The sequence below is a fragment of the Filicampus tigris genome, chromosome 2, assembly GCF_054856515.1.
Source record: "Filicampus tigris isolate MCC_2025a chromosome 2, RoL_Ftig_1.0, whole genome shotgun sequence".
Taxonomy (NCBI): Eukaryota; Metazoa; Chordata; class Actinopteri; order Syngnathiformes; family Syngnathidae; genus Filicampus; species Filicampus tigris.
The window spans coordinates 17,262,833-17,280,793 of record NC_141218.1 but is presented as its reverse complement, the minus strand read 5'-3'; the positions used below and the strand labels follow the sequence as shown (position 1 = coordinate 17,280,793).

Sequence of the window (17,961 nt, the reverse complement as noted above, 5' to 3'; positions counted from 1 at the left end):
AGCGAGTCAGCTGACGGTCGCAAAGTACGAGGAAATGCTGAAAGTCAGTGTGCATTGACGGCAGTGGGGGAGGAAATGATAATCATTCGTCGAATCAGCGGGCAGGGCCCGGTCACGTGACTCTGTCCGCACTGCAGCCGAGCTTCAAGTATGGAGGAGTGTCCAGTGGGGAATAATAGCAAGGCGCGAGTGCACGTCGACCGTAGTGTGTAAATGGTTTGGGGTTGACAAGACTGACGTTGGTGGGAATAACATTGTTAGATGTGCCAAAACGGTCACTGTGAAGAGCAATTCTGTTGCACCACGGGCCACAAGGATTACGAGGGAAACTTGCACGCTAAACAAAAGCTTAAACACACACGCTCAGAAAACAGTCTCCGAGTTGAACCAACAAATATAAACGCACACACGCACTTGCTCACGCACACACACACTCTGTACTTTAGCGAGCAAGTCAAACGTGACAGCCTGGATGACCGGTTAACATTCAGTTTACACGCTTGTAGTCCGCATCATTCATAACTAGCCTGTATTCCCGAGGCATGTTGCACAAATTACTTCGGCTTATCAGTGTAATGCCAGGATACACCCAAACATGAATAAAGTCACTAGTCTACATATCACAGTGATGAAGGAGTGGGAGAATGCACTTTTTTCGGTAAATTGCACTTTTGTTATTCAACTTTATTCTGAATACGGTGGCCAATGTATAAGAACGAGTGTTGTCATGACGACGTCTTTTTTTTCTCTCTCGCTGGGTGACACTTCGTCACACGTCACATATCACATACATTTTTTCTCTTGATTGCTGTAGTTAACACTTTTCTCATTCTGATTCCTCTTGTAGTTGGCAGTGGTACACCAGTACTTACTGCAGCTCAAAATGTCACATCATTATGGAATAACAGCAGAGACATTTAAACGACATTATTCCCAAAAATCAATACAGCAGAGACATTTAAACGACATTATTCCCAAAAATCAATATAAGTCTATACATAATTTTTTGTTCTTTATTGTTAGATATTGTCATTGTTTTGCAGAAGCTGTATTTAGCCATTTAAGAGATGTTGTTCACAAACGCTGTCTATCCACAATTGGTCTGTGAAGTGCAGATTTAAAATATTTTTTGTAGAATATCGTCAAATTATCATTATCGAGTTTTTTGAAAAAGATATCGAGATTTTTTTTTTGCTCATATTGCCCACCCCTACTGAGCTCTTTGTATGTTAAACGTCTTTGGGTATTGAGGAAAGCGCGGGACAAATTTAATTTATTACTATTACCACAGTACAGAAGGTATATTTTACCAACTCAAACTGCACAGGGAGATCAAAAGCACCATTTCCACGTTTCACTATTATTTCCTATTTTTCAACCGTAATACAGTTAGTAGGGGTGTGATGTGAGTTTTATGCTGCAGATTCCCATACTAATCACATGGATTAGCAGCACATTTTTCCAATTTTATAGCTATTTTTATATTTTAATAATTGATTAATCTTTCAATTTTTTTCTTATTAATGAATGAATCAGATAATAAACAGAACGTATCAAAATGTCCACCCCTTTATTATACAAAAAACAAGACATTATTTCAATTTGACTGCCAAAGCTGCACAAAAATGTACTATGATTCAGTTGCTGGTTTGGTCTGTAACGTGCAGTGGTAAAGTAATGCTGCCCTCTTGTTGGCCGCAGGTTGCAAAATGCAATCTACAGGTGATCGTTTTTTGTGATCAGCAATAAAAGGCATTGATCGACATGCTGATCATAATTTTCTTGGAGCACCACTAGTAATTAGGCTGCCTAATAGCACAACCGGTAGCGGTTTTGACTTTATTCGGAACTGTCCGCAGGCAGAGCTGGGCTAGATCATGGGCGGAGATACCCGGTTGCATTTGATCGTGGCGATTTGGACCCATGTAAATTTCAGTAAAAAGACTGGATTACTGACTCGCAAGCACAACCCGTCGTGACGTACATTCACCTTGTTCACTACCTCATTTTCTACCCAAGCACATTCTGTGAGTTGAAGGAGTTACAGAATTATAAAAGCATGGAGGCATATTTGTGTCCGGCTGCATTCATGAGGTGAGTGTTTACAATTTCCACCATGGTGGCAGTGAGAGCAAAAGTGCTTCATTCACAGAGACTCTCAAAGCACGCCATCTACCAACATCAACATTAAATCACTTTTCTGGGTAGATCAGTTTGAAATCGTCCAACCCAGCTTAAAAAACAGCCGGTTGTTTTGTTTTCGTGCTGGTCTCGAGTCTACAAGCGAGGCAACCACAAGCGCACACACGGTGCATGCTTGACATTAAATCACTTTTCTAGTTAGATCATTTTGAAATCAGCCCACCTATCTTAAAAAAACAGCTTAGGCTGGCATGGTTTTGTTTTCGTGCTTGTCTCAACAACTACGAGCCTCGTGACCATGTCTCACGCATGACAGACTAAAATCCACCTACGCCCTTGCATAGTCTATCCCTTTTTTAAAACTTGTCGTCCTCCGTCCCAGGACGGAGGGGCGGACCATTCCGCCCCCAGGACGGAATGCTCAGCATTGTCCATAGGGCTATATTAGAACAAAAAAAGAAGGACATTTTCTTTTTTTAAATGAGGGACGTAAGCAATTGAGAAACTGAATTGTTCGTGAACTGGGTGCTCATGAACCAAGGTTAAACTGTATACTTAAAGGGGAAGTCACTCCAAACATTTTTTTTCAAGAATATGTTCTACGCAGGCTAGGCCTGCACGATGTTTCTTTTGAACATCGCAATTGCGATGTGCGCATGTGCGATAGTCACATCGTAGTACGTGCGATGTTTTAACTTTTTTTTTTTTTCTTAGAACATGCAAACCTTTTTTTTGCTTAAAAAGGCAGCAAGCAAGTCTCGCTCACCCCCTCCTTCCTGCCAATCAGTCACCGGCCCCTCCCCCTCCACTCTAACAGCGACTGCTGTCTGCCATGAAAACACTCATGGAGGAGACGACAGCGGCAAAAGCGGCAGTGGATTTAGTCCCCAAAAGAAAGTCAACTTCCAAAATATGAAAGTATTTTGGCTATTAAAAAGGAAGATTCAGAGCAACAAAACATCCTTTGCCAGCAGTGCCTCCCCGTTGTTACTGCAATCGCCATCACAACCCCATGTATGACAGTTCAAACTAAGAAGTGGGACCCATGTTGAAACTTCATTGACTCAAAAAACAATTACAGACGCCTTCGCCAGCATAACTCCTTATGATAAGAAGTCCAAACAGCACCGACAAATCACGGATGCAATATGTTTTACAGACTGTTTTAGTTGTATAGTAGTTTGCTATATTTTGTGAACAACTCAGGAGACAAATGCACCTGCCCTTTTAAGTTTTAATATTTTTGTTCTAATTTGTTTACAACTTTGCTGCAGTTTCACAAAGTTTTTTTTTTTTGTCTTAATGTTATATTTTTGTAAACAACTCAGGCGCTAGTACTCCTGCTTTTAAATTTTTAAATATTTTATAGATTAGTTTAAAGGTGTTTATAACTCTGCTGCTGCTTTATAGGTTTTTAACTTTCTTTTTTTTTTTTTAAATGACTCAAGTGCACCTGCTCTTTTTATTTTTTTGTTTAAAATACGTTTAATATTTGGCTGCTGTTTACATTGAAGTGTGAAATAGAATGTCAAAAATAATCTATTATGCAGAACTGGGCACTTGACCCTTTTTTGCCTGTCCGGCCGCGACTCTCCACCCTTGACCTGGGTACCCTTCCGGCCGCGACCCCCCGGCCATATTCATAAACATTGTCGGCCTCCACCCCGTTCCGACCCCCGCCCCGAAAAAACCCAAAACAAAACAAAAAAGACCCTGCATGATCCCCTGCGGGACAGATGCTAACGGAAGAGGTTTATTTAAAGATAATTAGCTGGATAACTTACTATTCAAACCCGCTGTGGACACGCTTCAAACGCGCCACTTACTCACGTACTTATCCAGCTGCGTGTACTTAGTTCCATTGCGGGCCCTGGGGTTGGTTTTGTCGTATTGTATAATTATTTGGGTCCAACAGACGACAAGTCTGCAAGCATTCAACAAGTTACTTATTTTCCACACTTCCCCTCCTTCACACTTCCCGACCTTCAAAATAAAAGCATACCAGCAAACAACTACACAGCAGTTTTGCTATGGCGTATTTACGGAAGTAGGAAAGTTCTTTTGAAAGAAGCTTAAAAAGAAGCCTTTCACCGAGTAGGCTGAGATGAAATTTGGCACGTCACACGCGTGAGGGCCGATCAGTGGGCCGGACTAAAATCCACTTCCGGCCATGCTTAGTCCAGCCATTTTTTAAAATTTGTTTCATACCTGCATTTGGCCACTACCTTTAATCGGAACAGCTTCTTTCCAGACGTGTGACATGCACAGATTTATATAAACATCACATGATTTATCAACATGGTGGTCAGTCGTATAGTTCGCACAGTAGTTGTGATTCTTTTTACATTTTTATTCATTCAGAAATGTGATCTGACAAAGGTAAAGGGCAAATATTAATGTTTGCTGTTCATATGACTTGCAATTGGCTTGTAGTAAACATCTGTTGAGTATTTTGACTGAAAATTGTTCGTGTTGTTTTGAAAACCCCAAACTCTAGCGGTGCTACCAGACCCACGAACACTGGCTGAGCAACAAAAATACGAACACCACACAAGGGTTAAAAGATTGCAAGTCAAAGTGTTAGCAACTCTAATTGAAGTAGACAAAAATGCTTTCATTTCAATTCATGGTTCATTTTACTTATACCAAAGCATTTAAGCTATATATTTATTTGTCAAAAATGTATATGGGAAGAAGACCATGAAAAAAAATGCATATTAAATTGCAATATTGAGTGAAAAAAATAATCTCAATTAGATTATTTTTCTAAATCATTCAGCCCTAGTGCTTTTCCACTCTGTTCCACCAACCCGACCGACTGTGCTCAGCTGACGCACGCGGGTGAATGACTCCGCCGAAAGCTTTCTTACTAGCCCGCAGAGCTTCCGCAGCATTTGAGGTCATCCAGTGTGCGATTTATCATTACTACAGTGGTACCTCTACTTACGAACGTCTCTTCATATGAAATGTTCAAGTTACGAAACGCCTCAACAGGAAAATATTGCCTCTTGTTACGAAAGAAATTTCAGGATACGAAAGGTTAAAATACAATATGGGCTGCTACCCGCAGTTCCAGAGTTTCCTGAATGCAACATACTCATAGCTGCTCTGCCATTGGCTATTACGTAGCATCTTCCTGGCATCCCATTGGCTAAGAGGGACCTCTACCGTACGTGCCTATGTGTGTAGATGGATAGATATGTCTATGCAGCGTCCTCATCATTCGCCCCTCGGGCCATGAGGTGTTCCGGTTAGTTTTACGTGAATTAGAAACAAGGAAAAGAAAAGAAGAAAATCGTTTTGTTTTTTTGTCCATACAAACAAAGCAAGAGATAATCGAAAAGTATTAAAAAGGAATGCGTTTGGTTGATCTCGCCAAGGCATATGACCGTAATGTATCGACAGTCGCCACGTTATTAAATCAGTTGTTTACAAAACGCCAGGCAAAAAACACTTCTGAGAGAGAACATGAACCAAAGAGGGCAAAAAGCGATGAGGACAGCAATTAAAAGGTAAACGACCATCATTTTTATTCTTTACTCTATTCTTTGTTAATTTACATTATGCACAACTCATTTATTGTGCAATAATATAATTGTAACATGTATTTGTTACTTGTTTTGATGCATTTTAATGCTTTATAAAACATTTATGTCTGAATATTGGGGGGCTTGGAACGGTTTAGGGAATTTACATGGAAAATGCATCTCTACTTACAAAATGTTCTACTTAAGAAATTTCTTCCAGAACCAATTAATTAATTAAGTAGCGGTACCACTGTATTTGGACCTGATTCACATGGCATGCGCTGATTTGCACTGTTCATAGGTGATGGTGGGCCGGGAGCGGTCTTCTCGATAATATACAGTGTGTTAACGCGAGTTACAATTGTGTTCAGAGATGACAATAGGCCATAAATCGAGGCTAAACTTCCTCAGCCTTGTTTTGTCTGCGCTGGCGATCATTGTGCAATCCTTGCTTGAGAGACGCACTAAGTTTAGCGTCAGTTAGATGCTTGGTGGTGAAAACAAGGCCCACAAAGACTGCTGCTCACTTGAGCTTGACCTAAAAAAAAGCCTTTGTTTTTGTCTTGACTAGTCTTTAGTTTTACACAAGTTGTTAAAATGTACACCACTACACAGAAGTGCATAAATAAATACTGCGTAAAAATGGTTTTACTAATTGGAAATGTCTGCACACTTGACTAAATGTAGGTCATTAGCAAAAGTTTCTTTTTCCACGTTTGCTCTTGTCCCACACCCAACTTCTTTGGTCTCTTCTCTTGACATGACAAGCACACAGATGCAGTGCACATGACTCGTTTTTCTTCCAGCTGTGCTTTTTTTTGTCGTCTTGTGCTGACCACTGTATCCAGTTTCTTTTTCTCGCACATTCTCTGCCTGTTAGCCATCTATAATTCACACAAGACAAGGCCTGTATCTAAACCCTTGTTACTAATCTGTAGAAGTATCCTGCTCCATTTATTTTCTCAGATCTGTTCATCTCTGACCGTTACCATGGTCGTCTATTGGATGTTTGCAACATCGATTAGTGATAAAACTATTTTTGAGAATCATAGCTGGTATATTGAAATTAATGGATAAAAGTTGAGCCACAATAACAAATGCTTGTGTGTGTGTGCGTGTTTTTCTGTGCGTGTGCGTGCGTGTGCGTGCGTGTGTGTGTGTTTTCATTTCCTCTTTTCTGTATGCTGCTACTAACCTTGGATTGGTTTGGCTGGACTGGACTTGCGCCCTCATCGGATCTGGTTTGGTTGTGCTCCCCCTGTGGTTTGCCTTGCCCTCTGCACCTCTGCCTTTTGGTGTTTGCCAGGCATCGGTAAACTTTCCACTGCCGATGGTAAAGCTTTTGCAGATCCCGAGGTGCTGCGACGACTGACGTCATCTGTGAGTTGTGCCCTGGACGAGGCTGCAGCTGCGCTCACGCGTATGAGGGCCGAAAACACGCTTAACGCTGGCCAAGCCGACAAGTATGTACCTCAGTCATATTGTCACAGGTGCTTGTTTTCTATGCTTTATGAGACTAAACTACACAATCTAATGTTTGTGAATGTGTGAGCTTGTTTGCTGTTTTTGGCTACACATACAAGTATATTTGAAATGTCTTTCACATGTTAACAAACTGCATCTTAAGTCACAGAAAACTAAAATTGTATCATTATATTGCACAGCTCTACTCCCAGTTGAAATTTACTGAGGTGTGCACACCAGAGAGGACCTATCAGCACTCTTTTGCGTGCCACATACAATAACTTGCAGGGCCTGATTTTGCATGGCTCATTGGTAGAGTGGTCGTTTCCCAGCCCAGAGGTTGTGGTTTCGATCCCTGGCTGTTGTGACCATGTTGAAGTGTCCTTGAGCAAGATAGTGAGCCCCCAGTTGCTCCTGATGCTATGCAGTAGGTCGATGTGATGTCAGTGTGAAGCGCTTTGAGTACCGTAATAGGTGGAAAAGCGCTATACAAGTGAAAGACCATTATAGTGTAGGGCCTGATGGTTAGCGGCTCAAGGCTTGACCAGTTTAATCGTCGGCATGTGTTGTCATGTGGACAGATACTTCCTTTGATGCCCTAGTAGGGACAATTTATTTCATTTTTAAATGTACTTGTAAGTGAACACATATTGGCCTGGCTGATAGCATAATTGTGAGGCGTATGTGTGTTCACCTGTCACAGTGGCAGTAATTGTAGCAGTCTGGTTATTTTCAGCCGTAGTTTAGCGGAGGCCTGCTCGGATGGTGATGTCAACGCTGTGCGCAAACTGCTGGATGAGGGGCGAAGCGTCAACGAACACACAGAGGAAGGGGAGAGCTTGCTATGTCTAGCCTGCTCGGCGGGCTATTATGAGCTTGCACAGGTATGTGAAATTAGGATGCAAGATGACATACATACACCGCGTGGATAGATTCAAATATTTTTTTACCTGAAACAATCTTGCTTTTGGATATGATTCTGTTGGTAGTTATACTATTTGACCGTATCAGTGGCTTCTGTCAATGAACCTGAATTGCGTATTTTCCAAACCAGGTCTTGTTGGCCATGCATGCCAATGTGGAGGACCGGGGCATAAAAGCGGATATTACGCCACTCATGGCTGCAGCGAGTGGAGGTTATGTGGATATCGTCAAGCTGCTTCTGGTACATGGAGCAGATGTAAACGCACAGTCCTCCACAGGTGCAACCTCACTTCAAATCTTGACATTTCTAGTTCTTTGTGATCTCGCTGTTTTTAAATCTCCCTGCTGCCTTTCGTACCTCCAGGAAACACAGCTCTGACGTATGCATGTGCCGGCGGATTTGTGGATGTGGTGAAGGTGCTACTCAAAGAGGGTGCTAACATCGAGGACCACAATGAAAATGGACACACACCTCTAATGGAGGCAGCCAGCGCTGGCCACGTCGAGGTGGCTAGAGTGCTCCTAGAGTATGGCGCTGGCATTAACACCCACTCAAATGAGTTCAAAGAGAGCGCTCTCACACTTGCCTGCTACAAAGGTCGGAACCATGCAGTTTGAGCAAAACTATTGCAAGGTTAGCCTGTTGAACAGTCCTTGACAATTGTTTTCACACCATGCAGGTCATTTGGATATGGTGCGTTTTCTGTTGGAGGCTGGAGCAGACCAGGAACATAAGACTGATGAGATGCACACAGCACTGATGGAGGCGTGCATGGTGAGCATCTGACCTAAAACTTGCCTTTCTTTGGGCTCTTGAAAACACCCTTCCTGTTCAAGATGGGTTTTTTTTCCCCCGACCTTGTGTCCGAGCCTCTTTTTAATTTGCACGGCATGGGTACAGAACAGGGGGACCCACCTTGTCCTGCCAATATGCCGCGTTCAAAGGTAGGAAAAAGTTGCGTAACAGAGCCAGGTTGACGCCTGTGTGAATTGTGATTGCTGGAAAGACAGAAAAGGGCTCCAAAGTTTCACAATTTTCACTCATTTGTCCTTGTTGTGTTGAAAGCCATGTTGCTGCCCTATAAATATCCGTTGCAGCAGATAATGGCGCTAGTTTCAAGAAATAAAATAAAAACAAAAATCCATTTTAAAAAAAACTAACTGAAACAACGTTTTCCATTTACAAAACTATTGAAATGTAACCTTAATTAAAGTGAAAATGTCCTTTGTTTGCGTCTTTGTCAATGAATTTAATACGTGAACCTTTGGGGTTGATTTTAAATCTATTTATTTCGGTAATAGCATGGCCGTTAGCCGCAAGAAGGAAGGTCGTACATTCATTGGGAGTTATGGTCCTTTTACTGTGTGCCTAACTTTTCACTTGTTGTCGTCTCAGTACGGGGTACCGCACTAAAAGCATACTTTAAGTGTAGTAAGCGCACACTTTAAGCGCACGACTCTAAATGCAGACTTCTCTTTCTGTTTTGTTTAACATGGTCACAGTTTTTAAGACCTTATTCATTAATTCCCTTCTGCGTTGTTCAATTGCCAAGTAAAACCACTGCTTCCAGTGATAAATTACCGTAATGACTTTGAATTGCTGATTTAGAATTACAATAGTTGTAATTAAATAAGGAGGTGTTTGAAATGTGGTCTGGTCAGTGTGACTTTGCATCGCTGTGTAAAACTAGACTAAGCTACATATTTGTTCAGGTGCTTATCTCCACATTCTTTGTGTGTCTCGCTGTCCCAGGATGGCCATGTGGAGGTGGCACGGCTGCTGTTGGACAGCGGCGCGCAGGTCAACATGCCAGCGGATTCTTTTGAGTCGCCCCTTACCCTTGCAGCTTGCGGAGGACACGTGGAACTGGCAGCCTTGCTCATAGAGAGGGGAGCCAACTTGGAGGAGGTATGTAGAAGACTTCCATAAAAGCTGACATCTGTTAACATGTATGTTAACATGTTTGGGCCTACAAAAATGATTCCTGTTTGTAATCATGGATTTAACACACACCCACTTAATCTGAGATGGGACTCTGCAGATGTAACTTGATCCTCGAAGTGAGAAGGCCTAAACTAGTGAGACAGAGACTGGTCTCATTTGGATCTTATGTTAGGGGAAACACCCGGCCCAATAGGAACTCCAAGACTTAGTTTGGAAATGTTTTAGTACCCTTGACACAAAAGGTTTGTGGTCTGTTTCTGTGGAACATGACACATTTTTAAACATTAAATTCCTCATCTTAAAGCTTGAAAATGTGAATTTTGAGCAGGGAGAAGAACACGAAGATGCGTCAGAGCCATTTCACAATCAAAGTATTCAACATTTGTTTTGCGTAGCCACTGAAAATTAGAGGCATTGCGATTTCACACAGGCACATTTGGAGTCTAATCAACAACTGTTTAGAAAAAAAGCAAGCCGTTGCTTATGCTTGGGTTTTATTAATTAACACTAATATTTTGTTTTCCTGCTAAAGGCCCTGTGCAAGCAATGTCTCCCAAAGTCCTTGAAGACTAGTTGGATAAGAGTTTGCAGCATATGTTCTTAACATCTGTTGATGATGTTCGTGTCCAGGTTAATGATGAGGGCTACACCCCCTTAATGGAAGCAGCAAGAGAAGGCCATGAAGAGATGGTAGCACTTCTACTTGCACAAGGTAACAAAGGTTTGTCCATGAAAGCTGCAAGATTGTGGCATACTTATTTGACATTGTTTCAGCATGATAACGAGCTCGTTTGATTTCATTCCATTTCTGCCATAACTGTGAATTCATTATTTGATATGCATGTTAAGGCCCATCATGCAGCAGTATCAATACAATATTTTTTTCAGGTCTGTGGATAAAAAAAAAAATCATGTTTAAATCTGTTTGATTTTCCTCAAATTTATGGTATATATATTAAAAAAAAAAATGGACATCCACTGATGCTGATTGTGTTTTTGTCCAGGTGCTAACATCAATGCCCAGACAGAAGAGACTCAGGAGACGGCTCTCACTCTAGCATGTTGCGGAGGCTTCTTGGAAGTGGCCGACTTCCTTATCAAAGCAGGAGCCGACATTGAGTTGGGGTGCTCCACTCCCCTTATGGAAGCGGCACAAGAAGGCCATCTGGAGTTGGTCAAATATCTTTTGGCCGCAGGTGCGCGGAAAGCAGCGTGGCAATCAACAGAGCACTTTCAATGCCAGATTATGCTCTGTTGTATTAAAACAGTTCACTTTTGATTGTAATGTTGTTTGTCTGCTTTTGTCATTCAGGGGCAAACGTTCATGCCACCACAGCGACCGGTGATACGGCGCTGACATACGCGTGTGAAAACGGTCACACGGATGTCGCTGATGTGCTGCTGCAGGCTGGAGCCAACTTGGTATGCTCTTACCTACTTTTTCCCTCATCTTGAGAATTCATATAGTAACTTTAGAAAGAAAAATAAGAAATTGTATCTTGTGTATCTTCCTCCCAGGAACATGAGTCTGAAGGGGGGCGGACGCCCTTGATGAAGGCAGCAAGAGCGGGGCATCTCTGCACAGTACAGTTCCTCATCAGCAAAGGTGTGTTGTTTACATATGAATAAAAAAACATGTTTAAAGTCACTTATAGAGCCAATATTACTCAGAAAAAAAACATGCATGCATCTGGATGAGCTCCCATTAGTGGATTTGTTTTGAAAATGTACAGTTCAAATCTCTGAATACAGCTATTGCAATTGAATGCTTTTTTTGTCTCCATCTGCTGCCCAGGTGCTAATGTGAACAGAGCTACTGCCAATAATGATCACACAGTGGTGTCCCTGGCCTGTGCTGGAGGACATCTGGCTGTGGTGGAATTGCTGCTGGCACATGGGGCAGACCCTACACACAGACTGAAAGTAATGTGCATTTTCATGTGACAAAGGAAGCATTTCAAATATTTTGTCAAAGATTAACAGTATCTTTTCCTATTGATAGGATGGCTCGACCATGTTGATTGAAGCTGCTAAGGGTGGCCACACCAATGTCGTGTCCTACCTGTTGGACTATCCCAACAACATCCTTTCTGTCCCAGCCCCTGATCTCTCCCAGCTCACCCCCCCCTCGCAAGATGCTTCTCAGGTAAATAGAGCAATAATGTGCTCGCAGTCTGAATATATTTTCATCCATTTTCCACTACAATAATCACTATGTCTGGTCGCAGGTTCCTCGTGTCCCATTCCAAGCTCTCGCTATGGTGGTTCCCCCTCAGGAGCCTGACAGAGCACCATCAAACATCACAACGCCCCCACCTGTCTCTAGCAAAGGTATTGTGTGCCTATGTAACGACAAAACTTTGAAAGGGATATTTGTATGATTTGGTCATCTTCAGTCAAAGAAATGCAGTCAATACAGAATTTTAGAGGAAAATTAAGCCAACTGAAAAGTCATTGGATTAAGCCGTTTATCGAGCTGTTTGTACAAGATACGTTTTTCAACAAAGAAAATCATTGAAGCACCAGCACAAATTTCATCACCTGAAATTAAGTCGTGAAAGGAAAACACTTTTTTGAGACAAATCTAAAACGTGTGCAGAAATGTTCCACCCAGTCAAGCCGCCAAGATTTCATGATGTTTCTAGACTTAATTTTACGCTTGGTTCATATATTTATTCAGTACTTGAGTTTAAAGGTTATTTTAAAATATATAATTGAACCGCACATTTTCAGGTCCTTTTCAAAATTCCACAAATGTACACCTTTGCTTCGTGTTATTCTTTGTTCTGTGTTTTTGGAGAACACCAGTTCCCCTCAAGTCATAAGTCTGTTTTCAAACAGCTTCTGAATACTTTGACACAGTAAACTGTGTACTTCGTGCATTATTTGCGCAGTTTGGAATTTGACTAAGTCATAGAATTCCAAAGTATTTAAATGAATAAATAGGAGGAGCAGAGGATGATTAGATTAGGATAATTTGAAATCCAGAGGCGAGGGGATGGACAACAAAGCCTTTAGTGTCTGCTTATTGCTTATCAACTCAAAATCACAAACATTTATGTTTTATGTTCCAATTCAGGTGCGTCCAAGCAGAGACAGGCAGCACTTCAGCCCGGCATCGCCAGCTCAGTTGGCCGGGGCCCTGAAGCAGAGCCTCTGCCGCCCTTCCACCTGTGTCAGCCTCTGGAGTGCATTGTGGAAGAGACTGAGGGAAAGTTGAATGAGCTAGGCCAACGCATTAGCGCCATTGAAAAGGCCCAGCTCCAGTCGCTAGAACTCATCCAAGGGGAGCCTCTCACCAAAGACAAAATAGAGGAGCTGAAAAAGAGCCGAGAAGAGCAGGTAAGCCATCGTCCACTCCTGAGTGAAGGGTTTTTGTCCTGGGTTATTAGATTCTCTCTCTGATCTTGGTTTTACACATATGGCTTGCCATCACAGGTTAATTTGGTACAACAAAGATGTTTGTTGTGTTCTCAGGTTCAGAAGAAAAAGAAAATCTTGAAGGAGCTGCAGAAGGTGGAACGCCAGTTGCAGCTAAAAACACAGCAACAGTTCACCAAAGAATACATGGAAGCGAAGGGCTTAAAGGAGGAGCAGGAGGCTGGACAGAGTCAAGGCCCGGGCCCAGGGCCTGGGAGTACCTCGTCTGTTCCCGGGTCCCTTCCTCTCACGCTTGCTGCCCTTGTCCGCTCCAGCTCTGACACGGATGAAGAGGCCAACAAGGACTGGGAGCAAGACGATATGCCTGCAGAGGACGAGGAAGAGGTTCATTTCTATTCTTCCCACTTTTGAAATCGTGCATTTTGTTATTGTTATTGGATGATTGAGGATACATAAAGCATTTTTTTCATATCCTTATCAGGATGAGGAAGATGATGATGAAGATGATGATGATGACGATGAGGAGGAAGAGGAAGAGGAGGAGGAGGAGGAGGAAGAAGAAGAAGAAGAAGAGGAGGAAGAAGAAGAAGAAGAAGGCTCAGAAGATGAGGCGGCGGCTGGAGAAGAAGACGATTACACCAAGCTTCCTCAAGTGGGCACAATCCTCTACAGAGATGAACCGCAGCCCCCACAGCAGCCCCCATTGCCCCTTTCGCCACAGGCCCAATCCCAGCCACCGCCTCCGCCTCTCCCGGCTGCCTTTGTTCCTGTCCAGCCTCTGCCGGACTACAACCCTGCGGACTACCCAGGAAGTAACAGTCCCGACCTCCAAAGGGTGCTGGTAGGACAGCAGATGCTGGGCCAACAGCAACAGTGTCAAGGTCAACAGTTGTCTGGGTTAGGTCCTGCAATGATACCTCAGCAGGCCCCAGACGGACTCATGGTTGCTACACCTGCACAGACCCTCACAGATACGCTAGACGACATCATGGCAGGTCAGTGCGTGAAGCAACATTGTGGAGTCATATCTCAAAACAAATGTTACATTCAAAATCTTATGTGTCTCCTAACTTTCTCCATATTGGTATTTCAGCTGTGAGCAGCCGCGTGCCCATGCTGAACACAACCACCTCACCCACTCCCTTGTCCCAACCACCCACACAGACGTCTGCCAACATCTCCTCGCCACCATCTGTGCTACCCCTCTACCCTTCTGTCGACATTGATGCGCACGTAAGGCACTTTGACATTTGCATACAAACACACACAAACACACTACAAGTGTAAGTGAGAATGCTCAAACAATGAATGATGGAAATTGTCTTCTCCGCAGACGGAGAGTAACCATGACACCGCGCTGACATTGGCCTGCGCTGGAGGACACGAAGAGCTGGTGTCTGTCCTCATTGCACGGGGAGCCAACATTGAGCACCGTGATAAAAAAGGTACAGTGGGACCTCTGTTCACAAATTTAACTTGTGCGTTTGCAAACTGAGGTTAGTGTGTCCCATTGAAAGGAGTGGAAATTAAATGGTTAAATGGTCAATACTGAACCGGTTATATATATTGATCAATTGTTAGCCAGTAAATGTTCATATCGGCTCTGTTCTCCTTAGGTTTTACTCCTCTCATTCTGGCTGCCACCGCCGGCCATGTTGGAGTTGTGGAAGTGTTACTCGACAAAGGTGGTGACATTGAGGCCCAGTCTGAGAGAACCAAAGACACGCCTCTCTCCTTGGCCTGCTCGGGGGGACGACAAGAGGTACTGTAATCATGTATATTGATCACACTTTCTTCGACTGGCTGACGTTCAACTTTTTTCCGTGTTTCTCATGATTTTCAGGTTGTTGAGTTACTGCTGCTACGGGGTGCAAATAAGGAACACCGCAATGTTTCCGACTACACTCCTTTGAGCCTTGCGGCCTCTGGTGGTTTTGTTAACATCATCAAAATACTCCTCAATGCTGGAGCTGAAATCAACTCCAGGTGAGGGCAGCCACTCTAGGATACCAAGGTCTTCTATTTACGGGTTCACTTTGACCTCATCCTGGCACCGCTTAATGTTAACTCATTCACTGCCTGACATGTTCAGACCCTCTTTCACCCTAACGTTTGAAAAAAAATAGAAGAAAAAAAAAATTCCTGGATTGAATGGCTGGACTGTGAAAAGACAAGTAAATTTGTCAATGGCAGTGAATGAGTTAATGACCAATAAGTCATATGTATTTTATGGTTACCTTTTTATGTAATTGTTCTCGATACTGATATACAGCTTTTCCTTGCTAATGAAATATTTAATTAAGCTGATCAAAACCTGTTAGTCCACTTACGTTCTTCACACAAACCCACAATTATTCTTAACTTATTCAATGCCAAGGACATATTTGTCTTTTCACAGTCCAGCCATTCAATCCCAGGAATTTACTATATTTTGTTTCCAATTTTTTGCAAATGCTAGTTAACAGTGAATGAGTTAACAGAACACAGGTTAGTATAAATGTGTGATTAATGTCCAATTGATGGGAGACAATGATGCAGTTGAATATTTTACAATTATTACCGCATATTTCAAATATTTTGTTGTTTGGAAAAAAAATATATGAATATATCACACTGGACCTTACAATAGGCACTTAACATTTGTTTAATAACTTTCCCTCCAGGACCGGCAGCAAACTCGGAATCTCCCCTCTGATGCTGGCGGCAATGAATGGTCATGTACCGGCAGTGAAATTGTTGCTGGATATGGGCTCAGACATCAACGCCCAAATTGAGACCAACAGAAACACAGCTCTGACCCTAGCTTGCTTCCAGGGGCGGGCTGAGGTTGTTAGTCTGCTGCTCGATCGCAAGGCCAACGTTGAACATCGCGCTAAGGTGACGAATCTGAATACTTTTATAGATTGTTGGTGAAAGGTTTTCATAGCAGTACTGTATCTTGAATAGAGCAGCATCCGTGCGTCTTGGATAGATTAAATGAGACTGCGATTGTATTCTTCTGCTTGTTCGGATAACTAACATCGGCTCACTTTATGCAGACTGGGCTCACTCCTCTGATGGAGGCCGCCTCAGGAGGCTATGCTGAGGTGGGTCGTGTGCTGTTGGACAAAGGTGCTGATGTAAATGCTCCACCCGTTCCCTCATCCAGGGACACTGCTCTCACCATCGCTGCTGACAAAGGTCACTACAAGTTTTGTGAGCTGCTTATCAATAGGTGAGTACTTCTCATTTTATTTGCTGGGACGATCACAACTTTAACATTGGGCACGAGTTGTAATTTTTTCGTTTCCCTCATTTAGCAGTTTTAGAAATATCATTTTGCACAATTTAACAGTGTTGACTGTCATTGTGTGGATTATTTTCAATGTTGGAAAAGCTTACAAAGTAGACTGGCAAAGTAGACTGACTTGTTCTTAAATTTTAAGTCAAATATCCTGTCTGCTACAATTATCCAATATTAAAGAAATGGCAGATGACGAACAGTTGTGCAGGTGTTATTCCTGGTGTTCAGCGTTATGTAGCTTCCAGCGGTAACAATTTTCCCTCAAATCATGTTTGATATCCTGAATGCTATTTAGTCTCAGCATTAAAGCTCTTTTTTTCTCATTTGTTTTAGGAATGTAGCTTTTAAAGCAGTTCCAAAGTACTCTAATGTATTTCTGTGATTCTTAATGCCTATGCAATTTTGCAGAGGTGCCCATATTGATGTGCGGAACAAGAAAGGAAATACGCCCCTCTGGCTGGCAGCAAACGGTGGCCATTTTGACGTGGTCCAGCTCTTGGTGCATGCAAGTGCTGATGTGGATGCAGCCGACAACCGCAAAATTACCCCTCTCATGGCTGCTTATCGCAAGGTGCCGTATGGTCACTAGTTGTGATTTCATATAGGGCCTTTTGTAACTGATCTAGGGTCTGACTTATTAACTCTATTGTAGGGTCATGTAAAAGTGGTGCAATACCTTGTCAAGGAAGTCAACCAATTCCCGTCAGATATTGAGTGCATGAGGTACATAGCCACCATTGCTGACAAGGTAGGCATTTAATTATTTTGTGATATCAGACCATTACATGGGTTTTGCAAGAAAAAAAATACAATTCAAGTAAAGTTTTGGCTAACTTTTTTTCCCCCTTCTCTGTCTGCAGGAGCTTTTGAAGAAGTGCCACCAGTGCATGGAGACCATCGTCAAAGCCAAAGACCAACAGGCAGCTGAGGCCAACAAAAATGCAAGCATTCTCCTCAAGGAGCTAGATCTGGAGAAGGTAATGCCCGCCAATGGCTGCGCTTTGGGGAGATGACAGCTTCCAAATTATGTAAATGACAATTATGTCATTTAAATGGCTGTGTGTTCTTCAGTCTCGGGAGGAGAGCAAGAAGCAGGCTCTGGCTGCCAAGCGAGAGAAGCGCAAGGAGAAGCGCAAGAAGAAGAAGGAGGAGCAGAAGAGAAAGCAGGAGGAAGAGGAGGGGCAGAAAGTCAAGGAGGATTCATCGGATATGCAGGAATTGAAGGAAGATTCTGCTGAAGGTGAATTTAACAACCTTAGCTAAGTCAAGTGCAACGAGTCCAATTTTGCAAGTGT

The 17,961-nt window shown here is 42.7% G+C and overlaps 1 protein-coding gene across 6 annotated transcripts in view; it reads left to right on the top strand.

Annotated features, from left to right (window-relative positions):
- Positions 1 to 17,961, top strand: part of ankhd1 (ankyrin repeat and KH domain containing 1) — a 33,928-nt gene that overhangs the window by 7,138 nt on the left and 8,829 nt on the right. For 3 of the 6 annotated variants that reach the window (XM_086016515.1, XM_086016505.1, XM_086016477.1), the window contains exons 3-28: positions 6,976 to 7,132; positions 7,855 to 8,017; positions 8,188 to 8,335; positions 8,422 to 8,655; positions 8,738 to 8,832; positions 9,805 to 9,966; positions 10,633 to 10,714; positions 11,007 to 11,198; positions 11,315 to 11,424; positions 11,521 to 11,608; positions 11,798 to 11,925; positions 12,005 to 12,148; positions 12,231 to 12,333; positions 13,082 to 13,344; positions 13,480 to 13,767; positions 13,865 to 14,378; positions 14,477 to 14,616; positions 14,717 to 14,828; positions 15,000 to 15,145; positions 15,227 to 15,369; positions 16,047 to 16,260; positions 16,422 to 16,597; positions 17,075 to 17,237; positions 17,319 to 17,414; positions 17,527 to 17,643; positions 17,738 to 17,906. In XM_086016515.1, coding sequence (XP_085872641.1) covers positions 6,976 to 7,132; positions 7,855 to 8,017; positions 8,188 to 8,335; positions 8,422 to 8,655; positions 8,738 to 8,832; positions 9,805 to 9,966; positions 10,633 to 10,714; positions 11,007 to 11,198; positions 11,315 to 11,424; positions 11,521 to 11,608; positions 11,798 to 11,925; positions 12,005 to 12,148; positions 12,231 to 12,333; positions 13,082 to 13,344; positions 13,480 to 13,767; positions 13,865 to 14,378; positions 14,477 to 14,616; positions 14,717 to 14,828; positions 15,000 to 15,145; positions 15,227 to 15,369; positions 16,047 to 16,260; positions 16,422 to 16,597; positions 17,075 to 17,237; positions 17,319 to 17,414; positions 17,527 to 17,643; positions 17,738 to 17,906 — 4,347 coding nt within the window. The remainder of the gene's footprint in view (positions 1 to 6,975; positions 7,133 to 7,854; positions 8,018 to 8,187; positions 8,336 to 8,421; positions 8,656 to 8,737; positions 8,833 to 9,804; positions 9,967 to 10,632; positions 10,715 to 11,006; positions 11,199 to 11,314; positions 11,425 to 11,520; positions 11,609 to 11,797; positions 11,926 to 12,004; positions 12,149 to 12,230; positions 12,334 to 13,081; positions 13,345 to 13,479; positions 13,768 to 13,864; positions 14,379 to 14,476; positions 14,617 to 14,716; positions 14,829 to 14,999; positions 15,146 to 15,226; positions 15,370 to 16,046; positions 16,261 to 16,421; positions 16,598 to 17,074; positions 17,238 to 17,318; positions 17,415 to 17,526; positions 17,644 to 17,737; positions 17,907 to 17,961) is intronic. The other 3 variants (XM_086016496.1, XM_086016488.1, XM_086016479.1) reach the window with 3 other exon arrangements.